Source organism: Salvelinus namaycush, chromosome 8, assembly GCF_016432855.1.
Source record: "Salvelinus namaycush isolate Seneca chromosome 8, SaNama_1.0, whole genome shotgun sequence".
Classification (NCBI taxonomy): Eukaryota; Metazoa; Chordata; class Actinopteri; order Salmoniformes; family Salmonidae; genus Salvelinus; species Salvelinus namaycush.
This window is the reverse complement of record NC_052314.1, coordinates 29,442,328-29,465,662: the sequence shown is the minus strand read 5'-3', so window position 1 is coordinate 29,465,662 and position 23,335 is coordinate 29,442,328. Positions and strand designations below refer to the sequence as shown.

The 23,335-nt window shown below is 40.4% G+C and overlaps 1 protein-coding gene across 1 annotated transcript in view; it reads left to right on the top strand.

The window, feature by feature from the left end:
• The window catches only part of LOC120052093 (BMP/retinoic acid-inducible neural-specific protein 3-like), a 94,058-nt gene that overhangs the window by 22,714 nt on the left and 48,009 nt on the right, over window positions 1-23,335 (top strand). The window contains exons 2-3 of the mRNA XM_038998945.1: window positions 19,956-20,146; window positions 20,346-20,530. Coding sequence (XP_038854873.1) covers window positions 19,956-20,146; window positions 20,346-20,530 — 376 coding nt within the window. The remainder of the gene's footprint in view (window positions 1-19,955; window positions 20,147-20,345; window positions 20,531-23,335) is intronic.

Sequence of the window (23,335 nt, the reverse complement as noted above, 5' to 3'; positions counted from 1 at the left end):
AAGTAAAAACATACACTGAAGGCCATGTTGTAATTGGAGAAAATGATGACGGATACACATTTGGAAAGATCTCAATGATTCTGGTCACAGAATCACAGGTTCCTTTAATTGTTGGGGTGTATCAGTCTGTGTCACTGGTCGATCTGGGGGTTCATTTTATACCAGATTCTCTGATTAATTATGTGTGTGTTAATAAAGATAGTCTTAGTAATTATTAACCACTAACAGTTTATAAAGTGTCAGGTTTCTCTATTGTTTCCCTGGATCACTCAGTGTGTTCTCCTTAAACCAGTGTAGGCATGGAGGGTCTTCAAGATGCAATTAAACACCAATTGCTCGAGTTGGAGACAGAGATGGTGAGATCTTTGTTAGAGCATCTGAGGGCAAGTGTTGGAGTCGAGAATATTAACGACCTTGAATATGTTCAGCCGGAGAACATAAAATACCATTTGACGCCAATATAGTGCCGGGAATTGCTTCAGTCCTTCAACCAAAGAGGTGAGATCTTGATTGATAAATGTAACATATTTATGTAATTGTTATGAAAAAAGGTGTTATTTAGAACCTAAAATGGTTATTTGGCTGTCCCCATAAGAGAACCCTTTGAAGATCACTTTTTGATTCCAGGTACATGTATAACCCTTTTCATTCCAGGTAGAACCCTTTCCACAGAGGGTTCTACATGGAACCCAAAGGGTTCTGCTTGGAACCCAAAAGGGTTCTCCTATAGGGACAGCCAAAGAACCCTTTTTTCTAAGAGAGTACACACACACACACACAAGGTTAAAAATGTTCTGTAAATAGTTAGTTTGTTTGCCCTCAAAATAAATGGTTTATGCTATGAGGTAGCGAGGCATATGCAATAAAAGGGATGGAAATTACAAAAATACATAAATGTACAAAAATATACAAATGTTTCTGTAAATTGTTTGTCCTCTTGTGCTGGTATGGAGTGCAGCGCATAGCCTAACAGTTTATTTCTTTGTATTTTTTAAAAGAAAATTAAGATTGGATAGGATCTGTAACAATGGATAGGACACTTATTCTTTTCACCAAGTTATTGCTCTGCGACCACTTCAATACTCTTGATTGACAGCCACTTGAATCAAGCTCTCCTGAACAAGGGTAAGAGAATTGTCAACTTTTTTAAAAGCCAAAAGCCCAAGTTGAGAAGAGCGATCCAGTGCCTGCTGAATGAAATCGACAGTTAAATAAAAGGCAGCCACTGCTGCCATTCTTTTGTTGATGACCCACTTCAACGAGAAGGACGAATCTCTGTTCCTCTTGGCAAATGTAAGGAAATGTTTTTATACTTATAAAGTTTATATGATTAACGGTTTTTATACTGCACTATTACACATTATTTGAATATTTTTTATATGTATGTTTTGTGATTTTAGGTCACTGTGAATCGGGTTGATGTCGAATCGCAAATTCCTTAGCCAGACACAACAAGGCTGATCATGCTTGGTAATACATTTATTTGATTTAAGGTGGAACAGAATATAGTATCTATAGTATTGTGGTACCTATCTAGAGATGTCTAGTAAGTGTACACTAACACCCTTACTTTTGTGAATTATAGTATGCTCTATTTGGGTTCCACAAAATGGATGGTGTCGATCAAGGGGAGAGTGGTCTGTGTTTTGGACAGTGAGACCAACTTTGCTGCTGCCCTCTGTGCTCTTCAGCACTTTCTATGTTTTTAACATAGAATACCAGGAGTCGGCCTCTGCACCCTTGGAGCTGATACAGAGGTAAGAATTGAACGTTCACTGATCCAGCACTTACTTTTAGCATTTATTAGTTAGATTGCAATTATATTTCTTAGTGTTATTTTTTCAATGCCTCAACTGATTTAATATATTCTATGTTGGGTTGTGCAGGTTCCTGGTTCGAATATACCCTGAAGGAACCAAATGCACGGCGAAAGCAGGAGTGAGCCGCAAGACCGGAAAGGTTGTTCAGAGGAAGCCATTGCCAATTGATCCACATGTTACACGCTTTCTCGCAGACCTGAAGGAGTTTGAGTGGAAAAACTCCAACATGTAAGTACACAAACACACACCTGATGAACACAAACTTTATTTGTCATCTGCCTTTTTACCCAGCGAGTAATAGTAGTAGTATTGATAGTAGTAGTGATAGCAATAGTAGTAGTAGTGATAGTAGTAGAGATAGTAATAGCAATCTCTCTCTTTATATTCTTTATATTTCCATGTTTATCCTAGTTGACGTATCAGACCTACGGAGGATCAGAGTTTCAAAGATTAGGGTGATAATCTGCACGCCAACAAGATTTATTCAAGACTTTTTTGCATCTCTCATTCTCTCAGAAATCCTGCCATGCAGGTTGGGTCAGCAAATGATCTGCTTGCGCTCTCCCGGAGCATGTGTTGGCTTGCGGTAGGTAGCGTGCTTCTCTGGCTCCAGTCTAGCCCTGCTTGCTCCTCTCTATCCATCCTTCTCTCTCAAAGACAGGCAGGCAAGCAGTTCTTGTTATAGTTTTTTTGTAAAAATGTCTCCCTGTTGAACTGTTTTCCTATTTTTCATTGATCTGTTTAGATCTTTTTTTTCTTACATAATCCTGTATTTTCAAAAATGACCTATTCTGATGTCTTGGTTTGTGTATGGTGAAGTACATTATTGGCCAGTATTTGTCAATGTTCTTATCACTGTATCTCTCTGTCTCTCTCTCCCCTACTATCTGGAGTTGTAATGTTGCTCTTTTCAAATGTTGTTCCTTGTGGTTAAAGTGCAATTCATGTCATGAATTTGAATAAATATATATATGTACATGTTTTTTTGTGTTTTTTTTTACAATATTACATTTCAGGGAGCTGTCTTAAAAGGCAATCTGCAATGCTGCTTAGTACTGTAAAATAATTGTATATTACTGTAGGTATTTCCCTGTAAATTTACAGCATTATACTGGCACCACAGTTGCCAGTTTAATACTGTAATTTTGCTTTACAGCAGTGATGCTGTAATATAGTTTCCAGCATGATTTTCCTTACTGTAAAACATATTACAGCATCCCTGCTGTAACTTTACAGCATGGATGCAGTAATATGTTATGTTACCTCATCCCTATGTGTAAAATAGTAAATAATGGTTATTTGTCGTAAATTATTGGATTGTCATGAGGAGTAAAACAAGGCTGGCTATCTGCGGTCTCCATATCTCATTTTTATGGCCATTAAAATGCTAGCTATTAAAATCAGATCCAACATGAACGTCAAGGAGGGTTTCCAAATAAAAATAATCTAGGGCTTCCAAATAAAAGTGTCAATGTATGCCGAAGACTTTCACATTTCCTCTTAAATCTGCAATCTGGATCCCTGCACAGTCTCATTGAAGATCTAGATCACTTCTCCAGCCTCTATTGGATCGTTAAATGAGAAAACTTTTACAATACCCTGTAGTTTACCAATACAATTGGCTAATGGTGAAGTAGACATACTTGGTTTTTATATCCCTAAAGATATAAAGTATCTTACCACAACAAATTTCAATGCAAAGTTAGCAAACATTTACAAGATCCTGCAACCATGGAGCGGTAGATGCCTTTCTTTTGATTAAAAAATCACCCTGATTAACTCTTTAGTCCTATCACAGTTTAGTTTTTTACTTATGGCGCTGCTTACTCCAGACAACTCTTTTCTTAAATCATATGAGCAAAAAATATAAAATTTAATTTGGAACGCTAAGCTAGACAAAATTAAACGTGCCTATTTAAATATTGAATATGAGTTTGGGGGATTGAAATGATTCAATATTAAAACATTGAACCTCTCACGGAAAGCTTCACTCATACATAAATTATACTTAAACCTAAATTGTTTCTCTAGTAGATTACTAGGAAAGGCTCATCCTTTGTTCAAATATTGCCTCTTTGCCTTTATACAGATGACAATTTCAAATTTTCGGTTAATTGAAAATTAAACCTTGTTCAAAGTATGACCCTTTCTTAAACAAGCCTTGCAAATGTGGTTACAGAAAGACAGGTTGCAAACTAGCTCGACAGAGATTTTCGATGTACCGATTCCATGGCACATGGCGTATGAACTGATACACAAAAAAATGCTTTATTCAATGCTTCGAGTTTTGCAATTTAAAAAGAATGTTATATATATATATATATATATATATGACATTCAAAAATCTCAGCTATGCAGATTTTGCTGCAAAGAGACAATCATTAGATAATTTATTCTGGTATTGCGCCCATGTAGCTTGTTTCTGGTCACAGGTTCAGGAATGGGTAAAAACCACAACATTCATTTAAAATTAACCCTACAAATAGAAGTATTGGGCGTTTTGGAAAGGCATAGTCAACAATATAATAATACTCAGAAAAAAAATATGAATCTTTAATTTACAATCTGTGGATACTATGCGATTATAAAAGTTCCAAATTCTTGAAAGACATCACAGCACAGTTGAAAAATGTATAGAGGGTGGTCTTCGGAGATAGGTTGAATGGGATTAATAAACTCATGACCAGTAATAGTTATTCATGAAAACACTATAATATACACTGAGTACCTCTATGTAAAATGTGTGTAAAATGTATATGTAACAGAAAAGTAATTTTTCTCCTCCGAAGAGGGGGGACAAAAGGTGAAAATGCACATGTGAAAGTTGCTCTAGGTCACGTGATGAGGTCAAATGGTCAAGACGTTGGCTTCTCAAGTTAGAGACCTGAGTGCTAATCCCGCCGGTTACAAAAGCACACGTGAAATGTATAATATCAGTCATGTAAGAAATTACAGTAACGTAAAAAATGTAATGTGATAAATCCATGTGAAAGTTCACACGTGTCTGAAAACCACATCTGAAAACCACGTGTTTTCCCATGTGACATTTTTCAAGTGTCCACAAAACACGTGTCTGAATATTATTTTATTTATCAGTGTGCAAAATTTCCACATGATTTTGTATTCGTATTTATTAGGGATCACACACTTCCTGGGGTCCAAACACATTAAGGCACTTACATCACAAATAAAACAAAAAATAAAACAGTACATCATAAAACATTATTACACCACTAAATATCTACAATACAAAATGTATAATACCAAGATACAACAATATTACAATGTACGTGTGTGTAGAGTGCGTCTGCTAGCGTGTGAGCATATGTGTGTGTCTGTACCTGTGTGTGTTTGTCTCTTTGCCTTTACACACTGTTCCATAAAGTGTATTTTTTATCAGTTTTTTTATCTGATTCTACTGCTTTCATCAGTTACCTGATGTGGAATAGAGTTCCATGTAGTCGTGGCTCTATGTAGTACTGTGCGCCTCCCATAGCTAATGAAGAGACCTCTGGTTGCATGTCTTGTGGGGTACGCTTGGGTGTCCGAGCTGTGTGCTATTAGTTTAAACAGACTGCTCGGTGAATTCAGCTTGTCAACACTACTGACGAAGTAAATCTCTCTTCCACTTTGAGCCATGAGAGATTGACATGCATATTATTAATGTTAGCTCTCTGTGTACATTTAATAGCTAGCCGAGCTGCCGTGTTCTGAATCAATTGTCATTTTCCTAAGTCCCTCATTGTGGCACCTGACCACACGACTGAATAGTAGTCCAGGTGCGACAAAACTAGGGCCTGTAGGACCTGCCCTGTTGATAGTGTTTTTAAGAAGGCAGAGCAGTGCTCTATTATGAACAGACTTATCCACATCTTAGCTACTGTTGTATCAACATGTTTTGACCATGACAGTTTACAATCCAGGGTTACTCCAAGCAGTTTAGTCACCTTAACTTGCTCAATTTCCACATTATGCATTACAATATTTAATTGAGATAGAAGGTTAAGTGAATGACTTGTGCCCTATGCATGCTTTTAGTTTTTTAAATATTTAGGACTAACTCATTCCTTGCCACCCATTCTGAAATGAACTGCAGAACATTGTTAAGTGTGGCAGTCATTTCAGTCGCTGTTGTAGCTGACGTGTATAGTGTTGAGTCATCCGCATACATAGACACACTAAACCTTCACCCCAGTGTCAGGTCCTGAGCGCTCTGGAGCAGGGATCAAGGATCTCTCTGTACTTGGCTCCGTTCATCTTTCTCTCAATCCTAACTAGTCTCCCAGTCCCTGATGCTGAAAAGCATCCCCACAGCGTGATGCTGCCACCATCATGCTTCACCATAGGGATGGTGCCAGGTTTCCTCCAGACGCGATGCTTGGCATTCAGGCCAAATAGTTCAATCTTGTTTTCATCAGACCAGAGAATCTCATGGTTTGAGAGTCTTTAGGTTCCTTTTGGCAAACTCCAAGCGGGCTGTCATGTGCCTTTTACTGAGGAGTGGCTTCCGTCTGGCCACTCTACCATAAAGACCTGATTGGTGGAGTGCTGCAGAGATGGTTGTCCTTCTGGAAGGTTCTCCCATCTCCACAGAATAACTCCAGAGCTCTGTCAGAGTAACCATCGGGTTCTTTGTCACCTCCTTGACCAAGGCCCTTGTCCCCCGATTGCTCAGTTTGGCCGGGTGGCCAGCTCTAGGAAGAGTCTTGGTGGTTCCAAACTTCTTCCATTTAAGAATGATGGAGGCCTCTATGGTCTTGGGGACCTTCAATGCTGCAGAAATGTTTGGCACCCTTCTCCAGATCTGTGCCTCAAAACAATCCTAACTCGGAGGTCTACGGACAATTCCTTCGACCTCATGGCTTGGTTTTTGCTGTGACGTGCACTGTCAACTGTGCCTTTCCAAATCATGTCCAATCAATTGAATTTGCCACAGGTGTACTCCAATCAAGCTGTAGCAACATCTCAAGGAAGATCAATGGAAACAGGATGCACCTGAGCGCTCATAGAATGGGTCTGAATAGTTATGTAAATAAGTTATTTGCAACAATTTCTAAAAACCTGTTTTTGCTTTGTCATTATAGGCTATTGTGTGTAGATTTCTGAGTTATTTTTTATTTAATCTGTTTTAGAAGTTTGTATCGCAACAAAGTGTGAAAAAAGTAAAACGTCTGAAAACTTTCCGTAAGCACTGTATGTAAATAACGTATTTGTCTATCATTGTTTATACATTTGCAAAATCTTCTGAAAACTTGTTTTCGCATTGTCATTATGGGGTATTGTGTGTAGATTGATAAAACAAAATGTATAATCTATTTTAGAATAAGCCTGTACAGTGCCTTGCAAAAGTATTCACCCTCCTTGGCGTTTTTCCTATTATGTTACATTACAACCTGTAATTTAAATGGCTTTTTATTTGGATTTCATGTAATGGACACACACCAAATAGTCCAGATTGGTGAAGTAAAATGAAAAGAATTACTTGTTAAAAAAATAATAATACGTAAAAGTGGTGCGTGCCTATGTATTCACCCCCTTTGATATGAAGCCCCTAAATAAGATCTGGTGCGACCAATTACCTTAATTAGTTAAATAAAGTTTACCCATGTGCAATCTAAGTGTCACATGATCTCAGTATATATACACCAGTTCTGAAAGGTCCCAGAGTCTGCAACACCACTAAGCAAGGAGCACCACCAAGCAAGTGGCACCAGGAAGACCAAGGAGCTCTCCAAACAGGTCAAGGACAAAGTTGCGGAGGAGTACAGATCAGGGTTGGGTTACAAAAAAATATCAGAAACTTTGAACATCCCACGGAGCACCATTAAATCCATTATTAAAAAATCTAAAGAATATGGCACCACAACAAACCTGCCAAGAGAGGCCCGCCCACCAAAAATCACGAACCAGGCAAGGAGGGCATTAATCAGAGGCAACAAAGAGACCAAAGATAACCCTGAAGGAGCTGCAAAGCTCCACAGCGGTGATTGGAGTATCTGACCATAGGACCACTTTAAGCCGCGCACTCCACAGAGCTGGGCGTTATGGAAGAGTGTCCAGAAAAAAAGCCATTGCTTAAAGAAAGAAATAAGCAAACACGTTTGGTGTTCGCCAAAAGGCATGTGGGAGACTCTCCAAACATATGGAAGAAGGTACTCTGGTCAGATGAGACTAAAATAGAGCTTTTTGGCCATCAAGGAAAACGCTATGTCTGGCGCAAAGCCAACACCTCTCATTACCCCGAGAATGCCATTCCCACAGTGAAGCATGGTGGTGGCAGCATGATGCTGTGGGGATGTTTTTCATCGGCAGGGACTGAGAAACTGGTCAGAATTGAAGGAATGATGGATGGCACTAAATACAGGGAAATTCGTGAGGGAAACCTGTTTCAGTCTTCCAGAGATTTGGGACTGGGACGGAGGTTCACCTTCCAGCAGGACAATGACCCTAAGCATACTGCTAAAGCAACACTCAAGTGGGTTAAGGGGAAACATTCAAATGTATTGAATGGCCTAGTCAAAGCCCAGACCTCAACCCAATTGAGAATCTGTGGTATGACTTAAAGATTGCTGTACACCAGCGGAACCCATCCAACTTGAAGGAGCTGGAGCAGTTTTACCTTGAAGAATGGGCAAATATCCCAGTAGCTAGATGTGCCAAGCTTATAGAGACCTATCCCAAGAGACTAGCATCTGTTATTGCTGCAAAAGATGGGGGGGGGGGGGGGTGAATAGTTGTGCACTCTCAAATGTCCAGCTTTTTTGTCTTATTTCTTGTTTGTTTCACAATAAAAAATATTTTGCATCTTCAAAGTGGTATGCATGTTGTGTAAATCAAATGATTCAAACCCCCAAAAAATCTATTTTAATTCCAGGTTGTAAGGCAACAAAATAGGAACAATGCCAAGGGGGGTGAATACTTTCGCAAGCCACTGTAACTGAACACATGTGGATAGTCAAGGGGTCTGAATACTTTACGAATGCACTGTAGGTTTTTACATTAGCAGACTATGATGTGTAATTTCAGAAGCCACACTGAAGTCTAACAAGACATCTTCCACAATCTTTTTAACAGCATATCATCTGTCATTTCTGTAAGTGCTGTGCTTGTTGAATATCTATCCCTATAAGCGTGCTGAAAGTGTGTTATCAGTTTGTTTATTGTAAAATAGCATTGTATCTGGTAAAACAATTTTTTTTCTAAAAGTGTACTAAGGGTTGGTAAAAGGCTGGATGGTTAACTATTTGAGCCAGTAAAGGGGGCTTTACAATTCTTGGGTAGCGGAATGACTTTTGCTTTCCTCCAGGCCTTAGGGCACATTCCTTCTAGTCGGCTTAGATTGAAGATATGGCAAATAGAAGTGGCAATATAGTCCTCTATTATCCTCAGTCATTTTCCTTTCAAGTTGTCAGAACCCGGTGGCTTGTCATTGTTGATAGACAACAATAATTGTTTCACATCTTCCACTCTCATTTTATGGAATTCAAAATGACAATGCTTCTCTTTCCTAATTTGGTCAGTTATAGTTGGATGTGTCGACGTTTGTTGCTGTCATGTTTTCCTGAAATTTGCCAATCTTGCCAATTATTTTTTATTTTAAATAGTTGGCAATATGAATGGGTTTTGTGATGAAAGAGCCATCTGATTCAATGAATGATGGAGCTGAGTTTGCCTTTTTTTTTTTTATGTCATTAAAGTGCTCCAAAGCTTTTTGCTAACATTCTTTATATAATTTATCTTTGTTTCATATGACAATTTCTTCTTCTTTTTATTCAGTTTAGTCACATGATTTCTCAATTTGCAGTATGTTTGCCAATCAGTTCTACAGCCAGACGTATTTTCCATTCCCTTTGCCTCATCCCTCTCAACTATACATTTGTTCAATTCCTCATCAATCCAAGGGGATTTAATAGTTTTTAGTCATTTTCTTAATGGGTGCATGCTTATTAGTAACTGGAATAAGCAATTTCATGAATGTGTCAAGTGCAGTGTCTGGTTGCTCCTCATTACCAGTGGTGAGAAAAGTACTGAGTTTTCATACTTCAGTAAAAGTAAAGATACCTTATTAGAAAATGACTCAAGTTAAAGTGAAAGTAACCCAGTAGAAGTCTAAAAGTATTTGGTTTTAAATATACTTAAGTATCAGAAGTACATGTAATTGCTCAAATATCAAAAGTAAAAGTGTAAATCATTTCATATTCGTTATATTAAGCAAACCAGACGGCACCATTTTCTTGTGTTTTTTCAATTTACGCATCCCCAGAGGCACACTCCAACACTCAGACATAACTTACAAACAAAACATTTGTGTTTGTGAGTCTGCCAGATTGTAGGAAGGAGTGAATTGGACCATTTTCCTGTCCTGCCAAGGATTAAAAATGTAACGAGTACTTTTGGGTGTCAGGGAAAATGTATGGAGTAAAAAGTACATTAGTTTCTTTAGGAATGTAGTGAAGTAAAAATAAAAGTAGTCCAAAATATAAATAGTAAAGTAAAGTACAGATACCCCCCCAAAAATACTTAAATAGTCTTTTCACTTAACAACTTTTACACCACTGCTCATTACATACCACAGACCAGCAAATATTCTTTACACCATCAACATTGGAATCATTACAAAACGTATTGTATGTGCTCATACACTATATTAATTAGGCCCAGCCTTTGGAACTTTGGTTTTCCTAGATATGGCTACTAAACTCAGAAAAAAAAGAAACGTCCCTTTTTCAGGACCCTGTCTTTCAAAGATAAGTCGTAAAAATCCAAACTTTGAAAACTTAGGACACTAAAGAGGCCTTTCTACTGACTCTGAAAAACACCAAAAGAAAGATGCCCAGGGTCCCTGCTCATTTGCGTGAACGTGCCTTAGGCATGCTGCAAGGAGGCATGAGGACTGCAGATGTGGCCAGGGCCATAAATTGCAATGTCCGTACTGTGAGACGCCTAAGACAGCGCTACAGGGAGACAGGACTGACAGCTGATCATCCTCGCAGTGGCAGACCACGTGTAACAACACCTGCCCAGGATCGGTACATCGGAACATCACACCTGCGGGACAGGTACAGGATGGCAACAACAACTGCCCAAGTTACACCAGGAACGCACAATCACTCCATCGGTGCTCAGACTGTCTGCAATAGGCTGAGAGAGGCTGGACTGAGGAATTGTAGGCCTGTTGTAAGGCAGGTCCTCACCAGACATCACCGGCAACAACGTCGCCTATGGGCACAAACCCACTGTCGCTGGACAAGACAGGACTGGCAAAAAGTGCTCTTCACTGACGATTCACAGTTTTATCTCACCAGGGGTGATGGTCGGATTCGCATTTATCATCGAAGGAATGAGCGTTACACCGAGACCTGATCGATTTGGAGGTGGAGGGTCCGTCATGGTCTGGGGCGGTGTGTCACAGCATCATCAGACTGAGCTTGTGGTCATTGCAGGCAATCTCAACGCTGTGCGTTACAGGAAGACATCCTCCTCCCTCATGTGGTACCCTTCCTGCAGGCTCATCCTGACATGACCCTCCACCATGACAATGCCACCAGCACCGGATCCCAATCCCATTGAGCACATCTGGGACCTGTTGGATCGGCGGGTGAGGGCTAGGGCCATTCCCCCCGGAAATGTCCGGAAACTTGCAGGTGCCTTGGTGGAAGAGTAGGGTAACATCTCACAGCAAGAACTGAGGAGATGCACTGCAGTACTTAATGCAGCTGGTGGCCACACCAGATAGGGACAGTTACTTTTGATCCCCCCCCCTTTGTTCAGGAACACGTTATTCCATTTCTGTTAGTCACATGTCTGTGGAACTTGTTCAGTTTATGTCTCAGTTGTTGAATCTTGTTATGTTCATACAAATATTTACACATGTTAAGGTTTCTGAAAATAAATGCAGTTGACAGTGAGAGGACGTTTCTTTTTTTGTTGAGTTTATATTGTGATCACTACATCCAATGGATCTCGATACTGCTATAAAGCATATTTCTGTAGCATTAGTAGTGATATGTCATGACTGGCCTGTTCGGGTCAGGTTACCGTGGACCATACTACAAGAGACATATCTCACACCCACCAGAGGGGGAGAGATCGAGAAGTATGGTGGGCGGTTTTATGACACCTCACGCCCATTGTAAATCTTAAGGCAGCAGACAAAATCCTTTGTCCTCTCAGTTTGGAGGAATGGAATGTAATGGGCCTATGGAGAACCTACCTCAGAACAGTAACATGCAATAAATGGACTTTGGGACAATATGTTTTCCCAGTCAAAATGGTAGTAATGACGGTAGATGGAATATGAAAATGAATGTAGTTTTTGTTATGTTATTAAAAGTTAAATGACGATATTATAACAAAAACATTGTAACTTGACGAGTTTTCACAATATGTACCTGATGTTTGCATAATGTACGTTGTGTGGAAAATGTCCAGATCAAAGATAATGTTTTTATAAAGATGAAATGTGAAGTTAGTTGTCTAAATTGGATCTGAGTAAAATCCAGACCTTGCCTTAAAGGATGAAACGCCCATTTCTGACCCGAGCGTCTAAATCATGTGAGTTAAGAATTAACATTATAACTAGGTGACCAGGAGCTGCAGCCAAGGTCCAATTAGTTGTAAACCCAAAACGCAAAACGAGGTTGAAGAAGACAAAGGAACCTTTTAACAATCTATGCTATGGATGAGTAGCTGTGTCTAAGAGGGTTATTAATTGAAGCAGGACCTCCGGGTTACCACTCTCCAAGGAATCCCAGTTACACACACGGTTACAGTGCTTTCATTCTCATGCTGGCACCACCTATATGGCTGATTAGCCATCCTCAGAAGACCACTCTTTCAGAACAAGAGCGAGGAAACAGACCACTAAGAGAAAGGACACCGACATCGTGTGGACAATCAGAGAGTTACACCTGTTAACAACAGAAGTGTTGCCATCAGAGGAGAAGTGGGAACTTGGTCCACTGATACCCCATCGGAGACCTTCGACACTTAATTACATCATTATATTCTTACCCATAAGAGTGGCAGTTCGGGGCAAGGTTAGGGTTAAACTAAGCATAGTTTACAAATGTACCCAAGTGTGCTTTTCTATCGTGCACTCTTTCTCTCTCTTTTGAAATACCCATTTTGTGTAACACATGTCATATTGTGTTGGCCCGCTAGTGACCTGTTTCATTGTACTAAGTTCTAATCAATAGCCAAGACTGTGTGTTTGTGTATTTGTATCTTATACTATAATTTTAGCTTGTTAGTAAATAAATAATGAACTCAATTGGTGTGGTACAGACTTATTTAGTGGGACTCGGTTTTGTGCAGAATCCCAGATTATGCGACGTTTAGGATGAGACTCTAGAGGAAATTAATTAATTAGCGACTGTTGTGAAATCGATATTCTGATCTTCTTTGAGTTAATTTGGGAAATAGAAACTCAATAAAACCAAACTTTCCCATGGTGCGCCAGGTTACTGAGTTAATAATTACCTGATTCATTTAATCACTTAATTATCAACAGTTAATCATCCGATGAACAGCAGTCGTCACATTAATCAGTCCAACATCACAACAGATATTATCAACATGATGATTTAATTCCTGTGCTGTTTGTAACTACCCTGGTAGGTTGACTGATAACCTGAACCAGGTTGCAGGCACTTGTTACAGTTTGAAGCTTTTTCTTGAGTGGACAGCTTGATGAAAGCCAGTCAATATTGAAATCATCCAGAAAATATACCTCTCTGTTAATCCCACATACTTTATCAAGCATTTCACACATATTACCTAGATGCTGACTGTTAGCACTTGGTGGTCTAGAGGAGCTTCCATAAGAATGGGCTTTAGGTAAGGCAGATTAACCTGTAGCCATATCACTTCAACAGTATTTAACATGAAATCTTCTCTAAGCTTTACAGGAATCTGGTTCTGAATATAGACTGCAACACAGCCCCCATCGGCATTTCTTTATTTTCTGTAGATGTTATAACCATGTTTTGCTACCACTGTATAATCAAAGGTATTATCTAAGTGAGTTTCAAAGATAGTCAGAATATGAATGAAATCTGTTACAAGGAAGTTATTGATTTCATGAACCTTGTTTCTTAGGCTACATGTGTGGGCTATTTTTTGCACTTCTCTGGGATGCTTAATTCATTAAAAATCCTACAATGTGATTTTCTGGATTTTTTTTTCTCATTTTGTCTGTCATAGTTGAAGTGTACCTATGATGAAAATTACAGGCCTCTCTCATCTTTTTAAGTGGGAGAACTTGCACAATTGGTGGCTGACTAAATACTTTTTTGCCCCACTGTATACACACACAATGACCTGGGTTCAAAACTATTTCAGGTATTTCAATTACTTTTCAATACATTTGAAAGCAAGTATTAAGATAAGCTTTATTTGAAAGAAAAGTAGTTGAATATTGGAATGTTTTTCAAAATACAATTTGTAAAGTATTGGCATGTATTTACAATTACTTCAAATACATATCGTTGGAAATATTTTAAAGACAGTATTTTCAAATAAATATTTGGTATACACTACCGTTCAAAAGTTTGGGGTCACTTAGAAATGTTCTTCTTTTTGAAAGAAAAGCACATTTTTGGTCCATTAAAATAACATCAAATTGATGAGAAATACAGTGTAGTCATTGTTAATGTTGTAAATGACTATTGGAGCTGGAAACGTATGATTTGTAATGAAATATCTACATAGGCGTACAGAGGCCCATTTTCAGCAACCATCACTCCTGTGTTACAATGGCACGTTGTGTAAGCTAATCCAAGTTTATCATTTTAAAAGGCTAATTGATCATTAGAAAACCCTTTTGCAATTATGTTAGAACAGCTGAAAAAGGTTGTCCTGATTAAAGAAGCAATACAACTGGCCTTCTTTAGACTTGTTGAGTATCTGGAGCATCAGCATTTATGGGTTCGATTTCAGGCACAAAATGGCCAGAAACAAAGCACTTTCTTCTGAAACTTGTCAGTCTATTCTTGTTCTGAGAAATGAAGGCTATTCCATGTGAGAAATTGCCAAGAAACTGAAGATCTCGTCCAACGCTGTGTACTACTCCATTCACAGAACAGCGCAAACTGTCTCTAACCAGAATAGAAAGAGGAGTGGGAGGCTCCGGTGCACAACTGAGCAAGAGGACAGGTACATTAGAGTGTCTAGTTTGAGAAACAGGCGCCTCACAAGTCCTCAACTGGAAGCTTCATTAAATAGTACCCACAAAACACCAGTCTCAACGTCAACAGTGAAGAGGCGACTCCAGGATGCTGGCCTTCTAGGCAGAGTTGCAAAGAAAAAGCCAATTAAAAGAAAAGATTAAGATGGGCAAAAGAACACAGACACTGGACAGAGATATGGCTTTTTCTTTGCAACTCTGCCTAGAAGGCCAGCATCCCGGAGTCGCCTCTTCACTGTTGACGTTGAGACTTGTTTTGCGGGTACTATTTAATGAAGCTGAGGTTCTCCTCAATGTCCTTGTTGTTTGGAGTACATGCAGCCAAGCTTAGTTGTTCCGTAAAACTAAACAGTGTGTCCAATCAACTTTTACTTTGCTTTTGGTGGGGGATCATCCTGTGTTGTGCTAGTGAACTTTGTGGCAAGATCGATGATATCTGCAGTAAGGGCAGCCTTCTCGGTGGCATTGCACCATGGCAGTTTAAATTGTGGATCCAAGACTGAGGCAATCTGGTATGGGTTCTTCTGCTCATAAACAGTCCGGCGCTTATCAACAGCTTCTTTTGACAAGCTTTTCATTGTACCTGGTAGAGCAATTGGTGAGATGTTTAGTCAGTCCTCTGCATAGGAATGATAATGTTGGCTATGATGATGTTGGATCCTTGCTCACACAATCTGTGGCAACATCAAAGGGGTTAGGATGTCCACAGCATCAGCAATGATATACTTCTCATGCATGGATAGCTTGGTGACAGGCAGTGTGTCAAACATTTTCAGTTGATAATTCTACCTTGTGACAGTGGCTGGTTGCAGACAATTCTCCCCTTCAAGGAGATCCTGTGCAAATGTTGACTTGCGTTAGTGGGAGACAATGTTAACGTTTTTGGAAATGGCTTTCATAAGGTTATATACAGATTGAAGGCAATCTTTAATGGTGAGCAGTATTGTGTGAGTATAGCAACGTTCATGCTGTGAAAAGTGAACGTCATCAAGGTCAATGGAACTTACAGGTTGCAGACCTTCCTCCTCTTCATCACCAGTATCCTATTTTTTTTGAGGATGTGTCATCTTCAAAATTAGCAAAAGAAGCAACCATGTACTTATAGAATTTTAAATAAATATTGTATTTTTAGTCCAACTTTGAGAGCAGAGTATTTGAGGGTATTTGAAATATGTTTTGGGAAACTATGTTTGAAAGGGTTTCAAATAGTTCCCCAGGAGAGTCTTAAAAAGTATTTTTGGTAGACTATTTGGTTTTTACAAATAACCATTCAAATATTAAAAGAAAATAAATTGTTTTGGGCTATGTATTTGAAAATACTCAAATACGTATTTTAAATAACTAATACTAAATACACATGTATTTGAACCTAGGTCTGACACTCACACACACACTAGTTGGAACCCCTGTCGCTCACATACTGCCAGGGGCCAGTGGTGGAATTGCCCAGCTAACCCGCCTGTATGTGTGTGTGTGTGTGTCCTTGCTAACCTGCAGCGGAATCCATAACTGTCCATCAGAAATCCCCAGAAGCTTTGTGTCGATTACGGTTAAGCTCTCCTCCACTCCCTCGCTCCTTTATTCCCTTGTTCCCTCTCCCCCCCTCCCTTTCTCCCCCTCAGCTTAGTGGAAGGAGTACCAGTAATGGCCCCTCGTTATAGAGAAATCCGTCATGAAACAGGCCCTAATGAACTGATTCCTGTTGGCTACTTTATTTTTTCACTTGTTTTTTCCTCTGGGGAAATTCTCATTGGTGAGATTTTGATTGACAGTAAGCACGGAGTCCTGGGGATAGTTCTCTCCAGAAATACATGAGTGTTGCTGTGTGTGCGTGAGTGTATATCTGCGTGCATATCTGCTTATTGTAAATTCCATGACAGAACACCCAGTGTAATGGCAGTGTGTAACATCACATCAGCATGCGTGCCTACACAGCACATATGAGATCAGAATTTTTACACTCACAGTGTTTTAATATTGTAGTTTGTAAAGCTTTATTTGCATATTTTCCAGCATGCCTTTCAAGTGAATGTGAGAGATACCCACCCATGACTACGTTTGTAAGTGACAGAGACATGGTTGTTGCATTCAATACTTTCTATTCCTGAAGCCTTTACCAAGTGACTGCTGCCTAAGTGAATGTGTTTGAATTAAAAGTAAACCCTTATGACTATACAGTATATTTTGAAAGTATTCAGACCCCTTCACCTTTCCCACATTTTGTTACATTATAGCCTTATTCTAAAATGTATTAAAATGTTTTCCTCATCAATCTACACACAATACCCCATAATGAGAAAGCATAAACAGGATTTTAGACATTTCTGAAAATGTATTCCCAATAAAATCAGAATCACCTTATTTACATAAGTATTCAGACCCTTTGCTAAAGTGAGCTCAGGTGCAACCTGTTTCCATTGATCATCCTTGAGATGTTTCAAAAACTTGATTGGAGTCCACCTGGGGTAAATTCAATTGATTGGGCATGATATGGAAAGGCACACACCTGTCTATGTCAAGTTCCACAGTTGACAGTGTATGTCAGAGCAAAAACCAAGCCATGAGGTTGAAGGAATTGTCCGTAGAGTTGCACTTCTTCCCTCATATGGGTCTCAGTCACCTGGGGTCCAGAGAGGGGAGAAGTCAAACGTGTCTATCACATGTCCCTGGTGCTATGCAGAATATCAGATAGAGAAGAGGACAGGAGGGAACATTGTCTTCATATGTGAATGTGTCTTTACCTATTTTAAATCATGTGAAGGGATGGCGTGATTAATGGGGAACCAATTACTTGTGTCCACAATGTTTGTGTGCCAGTCACTCCCTCCTTTGGCCTTGGGGAAGGTAAGGCCTGACACAAGATGTGTGGGGTAGTGTCTGGAACAATTGTAGGTAATCTCTGATTTACAATTGTACGTCATCCTATACCTAGTGTATGACCCAGAGACTCAGTGTCCTCAGGACTTTACATTTGATTTATGCCATAGAATGAGTTGGTGTTTCTGTACTGTGAAGTACAAGGGATGAGATCAGAGCCTTGTGTTAGGGGCCAAACTTTGTACAATAAGAACAGTCTTCATAACAAATGCTATCTGGCTGGGGGATACTCCTTTCTCATATATCAAGTCTCACCTTGTGACCCATTCCATGCATCTGTTGTTTGTCATGTAGACCAAGATGGTGTATCTTTGATATAAAATATATGTTTTGTTGTTTGTATCAGAGCTGCTCGCCACAACACTTCGGAGTGTTGAGTCGACCAGCCTCAATATTGTGGAAGCAATTGCTCTATGCTCCCTTATTAATAAGGTTTGAATAAAGTAATATCCTGATTGGTGATTGACCTTGTCTCTCCTCATTATTGATTAGAATTTCCACGACAATATACAATCCATGTCTCAATTGTCTCAATTCTTCTTTAACCTGTCTCCTCCCCATCATCTACTCTGATTGAAGTGGATTTAACAAGTGACATCAATATGAGATCATAACTTTCACCTGGATTCACCTGGTCAGTCTATGTCATGGAAGGAACTGTTCTTAATATTTTGTATACTCTGTCCCACAACCTGTATTCAAAATGACTGCTATTGTGAAGGACTTGACAAAAAAGACTACATAAACCATCTAAATTGTAACAACCATCTCAGTAACAGGTGCAATTACAGATTGGATTAGTTTAGTTCAAATAATCAATCAATGTTTATGCAGAAACACAGATATTAAAATACATTTCTAAAAATCAACCTGCAACAAAGCATTTTGGGAAAATGTGAACAAGGCCCCTTCCATGTCTTTTTTACTCAGGGTTAATGGAAATTAACTCAACACAGTTGAGTAACAACACCACACAGTGTTGATTCAGAAGTGATTCATTTAACACTTCATTTATTCACCACATGTGGTGTCAATTGCAATCCCACCGGTGTTAAAGCTGCAATATGTAACTTTTTAGGCGACCTGACCAAATTCACATAGAAATGTGAGTTATAGATATAGTATCCTTGCTGTGGTGGAACACTCGCAACATGGACTGCTTATAATGGAATAATACACCTCAGCAGCACTCATTTCTGACAGCTTTACAATTATCCTTTCTTTCCATAACAGGCCTGACCACTAAACCCTGGTTATTATGGGCTATTTGAGCCACATGGTAATCTAGATAAAGACCGTTGGAGCCCTGCACTGCCAGCATGGATATCAAGACCCTTTATCCTCATCAGAGGGTCTTAGCCTCTACAGAGGACCCTTGAGAGCAGCTCATCAGCACAGTGTGTGTGTGTGTGTGTGTGTGTGCTTGCTCCCTTTGAGCAGAATGTCTTCCCCAGTGATTACAAACCAGTCCAGCCGCAGGGCATCACAAGTCACTCTACACAACCGAGTTTACACCATTGTGTAAAAAAGTGTTGGGGAAGGTCAGTGTTTTCACGATAGGCACAGAGCAATTATCAAAACACATTGAAAACAGCATGGCACCATTAATCTTTTAGGAAATGGCACATAAAGATCCAAATGTCACCGGAGTTGCTGTGCAGACATGATATTTTCCACCCAGCATGGCCTGAATCTGAATATGAGTCTTCTAATGCAGCCCAAGCTGTGTCGTTCTGTCCACTCTGCAATTGGAACAGTATAATCCTATGTTGTATTCTTCTTTCAATACTCAGAGCACAGATAGACATTGGCCTCATCCTGGGGCGGGGCCAGGGCCTCTGCAGACCTTTAGAAGGTCCACTCTTCATTTTGGCAGAGGGCACTGGGGTTGTGGGCTGGGTCTGGCTGTAACATGCTCTTGAGCCCTTTTTCTCTCTCTTCACTATGACTATGATAGAGGGTGTTTGCTAATGGAGTGTGCCCTGCCAGTGTGTGTGTGTGTGTGCATCCCTGCCTGTGAGTTTGTTTGTGTGTGTGTGTGTGCGTACTAATGTTTGTGTGTGACATTGCAGGGAGTTTGGCCGCTGGAAGGTGAACAGCCTGGCTCTAGAGAGACATGATAACAATGGTCTGGCTCTGCCTCTGGACCCCGAGTTCCTTCAGACCATAAGGCACCTGGGCAGACGGCCCAGCCTCAGCTCTATCACAGACAGCATCATCAGGAAGTACGGAACACACTTCCTACTCTCAGCCACCCTGGGGGGTAAGAATAATAAACCTTTTATTTATTGGTGTAATGATTGGAAGGCCTATTTCTTTCCACTCAATCTGTATGCTCCTGATTCTCAGCTTCAGAAACATATTCTCTCTGTGCTGTATAGGTGTTGTGTTGGATGTGGACTATTCCCGGCCCAGTTCTCAGTGCATATTCTGCGCCTTTCTGTGCCCTTGTTTGTGTTTAGGGGAGGAGTCGTTAATGATCTTTGTGGACAAGCGGAGGTTGAGTAGGACAGTGGAGGCAAGCGAGGCCAACGGTACGGCCGTAACTCTGGAGGCACTCCACCAGCTGGCTGCATCCTACTTCATCGACAGGGAAGGCACCTTGCGCAAGCTGCACCACATCCAAATAGCATCTACAGCCATCAAGGTAACCATACAATGGTTAGAATAAACCTAGCAGTTTTGCTTTATAGTTCCATCTGTGATGTGTGCTGTAGTTGTGTCTGTTGGCGCCAGGATGAACGTTTCCTAAATAGCAGGATGTGTGTTTGATATAAATATCATCAATCCATTTTGTCTTTCATTCACAGAGCCCTCTAGCTGGGATCATCATTATTTCTGAATAATGAGTCTGATCGGCTGAGTTTGCCCTTTGCACAGCAGGACGTTTGGCAGTTTCCATGTGAGCCTGTGATATACACTGCTCAAAAAAATAAAGGGAACACTAAAATAACACATCCTAGATCTGAATGAATGAAATATTCTTATTAAATACTTTTTTCTTTACATAGTTGAATGTGCTGACAACAAAATCACACAAAAATTATCAATGGAAATCAAATTTATCAACCCATGGAGGTCTGGATTTGGAGTCACACTCAAAATTAAAGTGTAAAACCACACTACAGGCTGATCCAACTTTGATGTAATGTCCTTAAAACAAGTCAAAATGAGGCTCAGTAGTGTGTGTGGCCTCCACGTGCCTGTATGACCTCCCTACAACCCCTGGGCATGCTCCTGATGAGGTGGCGGATGGTCTCCTGAGGGATCTCCTCCCAGACCTGGACTAAAGCATCCGCCAACTCCTGGACAGTCTGTGGTGCAACGTGGCGTTGGTGGATGGAGCGAGACATGATGTCCCAGATGTGCTCAATTGGATTCAGGTCTGAGGAACGGGCGGGCCAGTCCATAGCATCAATGCCTTCCTCTTGCAGGAACTGCTGACACACTCCAGCCACATGAGGTCTAGCATTGTCTTGCATTAGGAGGAACCCAGGGCCAACCGCACCAGCATATGGTCTCACAAGGGGTCTGAGGATCTCATCTCGGTACCTAATGGCAGTCAGGCTACCTCTGGCGAGCACATGGAGGGCTGTGCAGCACCCCAAAGAAATGCCACCCCACACCATGACTGACCCACTGCCAAACCGGTCATGCTGGAGGATGTTGCAGGCAGCAGAACGTTCTCCACGGCGTCTCCAGACTCTGTCACGTCTGTCACATGTGCTCAGTGTGAACCTGCTTTCATCTGTGAAGAGCACAGGGTGCCAGTGGCGAATTTGCCAATCTTGGTGTTCTCTGGCAAATGCCAAACGTCCTGCACGGTGTTGGGCTGTAAGCACAACCCCCACCTGTGGACGTCGGGCCCTCATACCACCCTCATGGAGTCTGTTTCTGACCATTTGAGCAGACACATGCACATTTGTGGCCTGCTGGAGGTCATTTTGCAGGGCTCTGGCAGTGCTCCTCCTGCTCCTCCTTGCACAAAGGCGGAGGTAGCGGTCCTGCTGCTGGGTTGTTGCCCTCTTACGGCCTCCTCCACGTTTCCTGATGTACTGGCCTGTCTCCTGGTAGCGCCTCCATGCTCTGTACACTACGCTGACAGACACAGCAAACCTTCTTGCCACAGCTCGCATTGATGTGCCATCCTGGATGAGCTGCACTACCTGAGCCACTTGTGTGGGTTGTAGACTCCATCTCATGCTACCACTAGAGTGAAAGCACCGCCAGTTTGGTCACTTTAAAAGTGACCAAAACATCAGCCAGGAAGCATAGGAACTGAGAAGTGGTCTGTGGTCACCACCTGCAGAACCACTCCTTTATTGGGGGTGTCTTGCTAATTGCCTATAATTTTCACCTGTTGTCTATTCCATTTGCACAACAGTATGTGAAATTTATTGGCAATCAGTGTTGCTTCCTAAGTGGACAGTTTGATTTCACAGAAGTGTGATTGACTTGGAGTTACATTGTGTTATGGCTGCAGTCCCGATATCGGGACTGATATGACAACAGCCAGTCCAAGTGCAGGGCGCCAAATCTCATAATTAAAATTCCTCAGACATTCATGTGTCTTATATCATTTTAAAGTGTTAATCCCACCAAAGTGTCCGATTTCAAATAGGCTTTTCAGCGAAAGCACTACAAACGATTATGTTAGGTCACCACAAAACCAAAAATAATCACAGCCATTTTCCCAGCTAAAGATAGCTTCACAAAAACCAGAATAGAGATAAAATGAATCACTAACCTTCGATTATTTTCATCAGATGACACTCATAGGACTTCATGTTACACAATACATGCATGTTTTGTTTGATTAAGTTCATATTTATATAAAAAAATCTGAGTTTACATTGAGGCTACAAGATTCACTAAATGCAAAAACATCAAGTGACTTTGCATAGCCCATCGTTTCAACATGAATACATGAATACTCATAAATATAGATGATAATACAAGTTATACACATTGAATTATAGACATACCTCTCCTTAATGCAACCGCTATGTCAGATTTCAAAAAAACTTTACGTAAAAATAATTGCACGCTATAATCTGAGACGGCACTCAATAGTAGCATACCACAGCTGCAAAGATGGCGTCACTATAAACAATAAAATACATGATAAATATTCAATTACCTTTGATGATGTAGATCAGAAAGCACACCAGGAATCCCAGGTCCACAATAAATGTTTGTTTTGTTCGAAAAAATCCGTTATTTATGTCCAAATACCTTCTTTTGTTAGCGCGTCTGGTTTACATATCCAAACGCTAATTCTGGTCAGTGTTATATCGGACAAAAACTTCAAAATGTGATATTACCGGTTGAAGAAACATTTCAAACTAAGTACTGAATCAATCATTAGGATGTTTTTAACACGTAGCTTCAATAAAGTACCAACCGGAGTATTCCTTCTTGTCTGCGTGAGCAATGGAACGTCAGTGCCTTG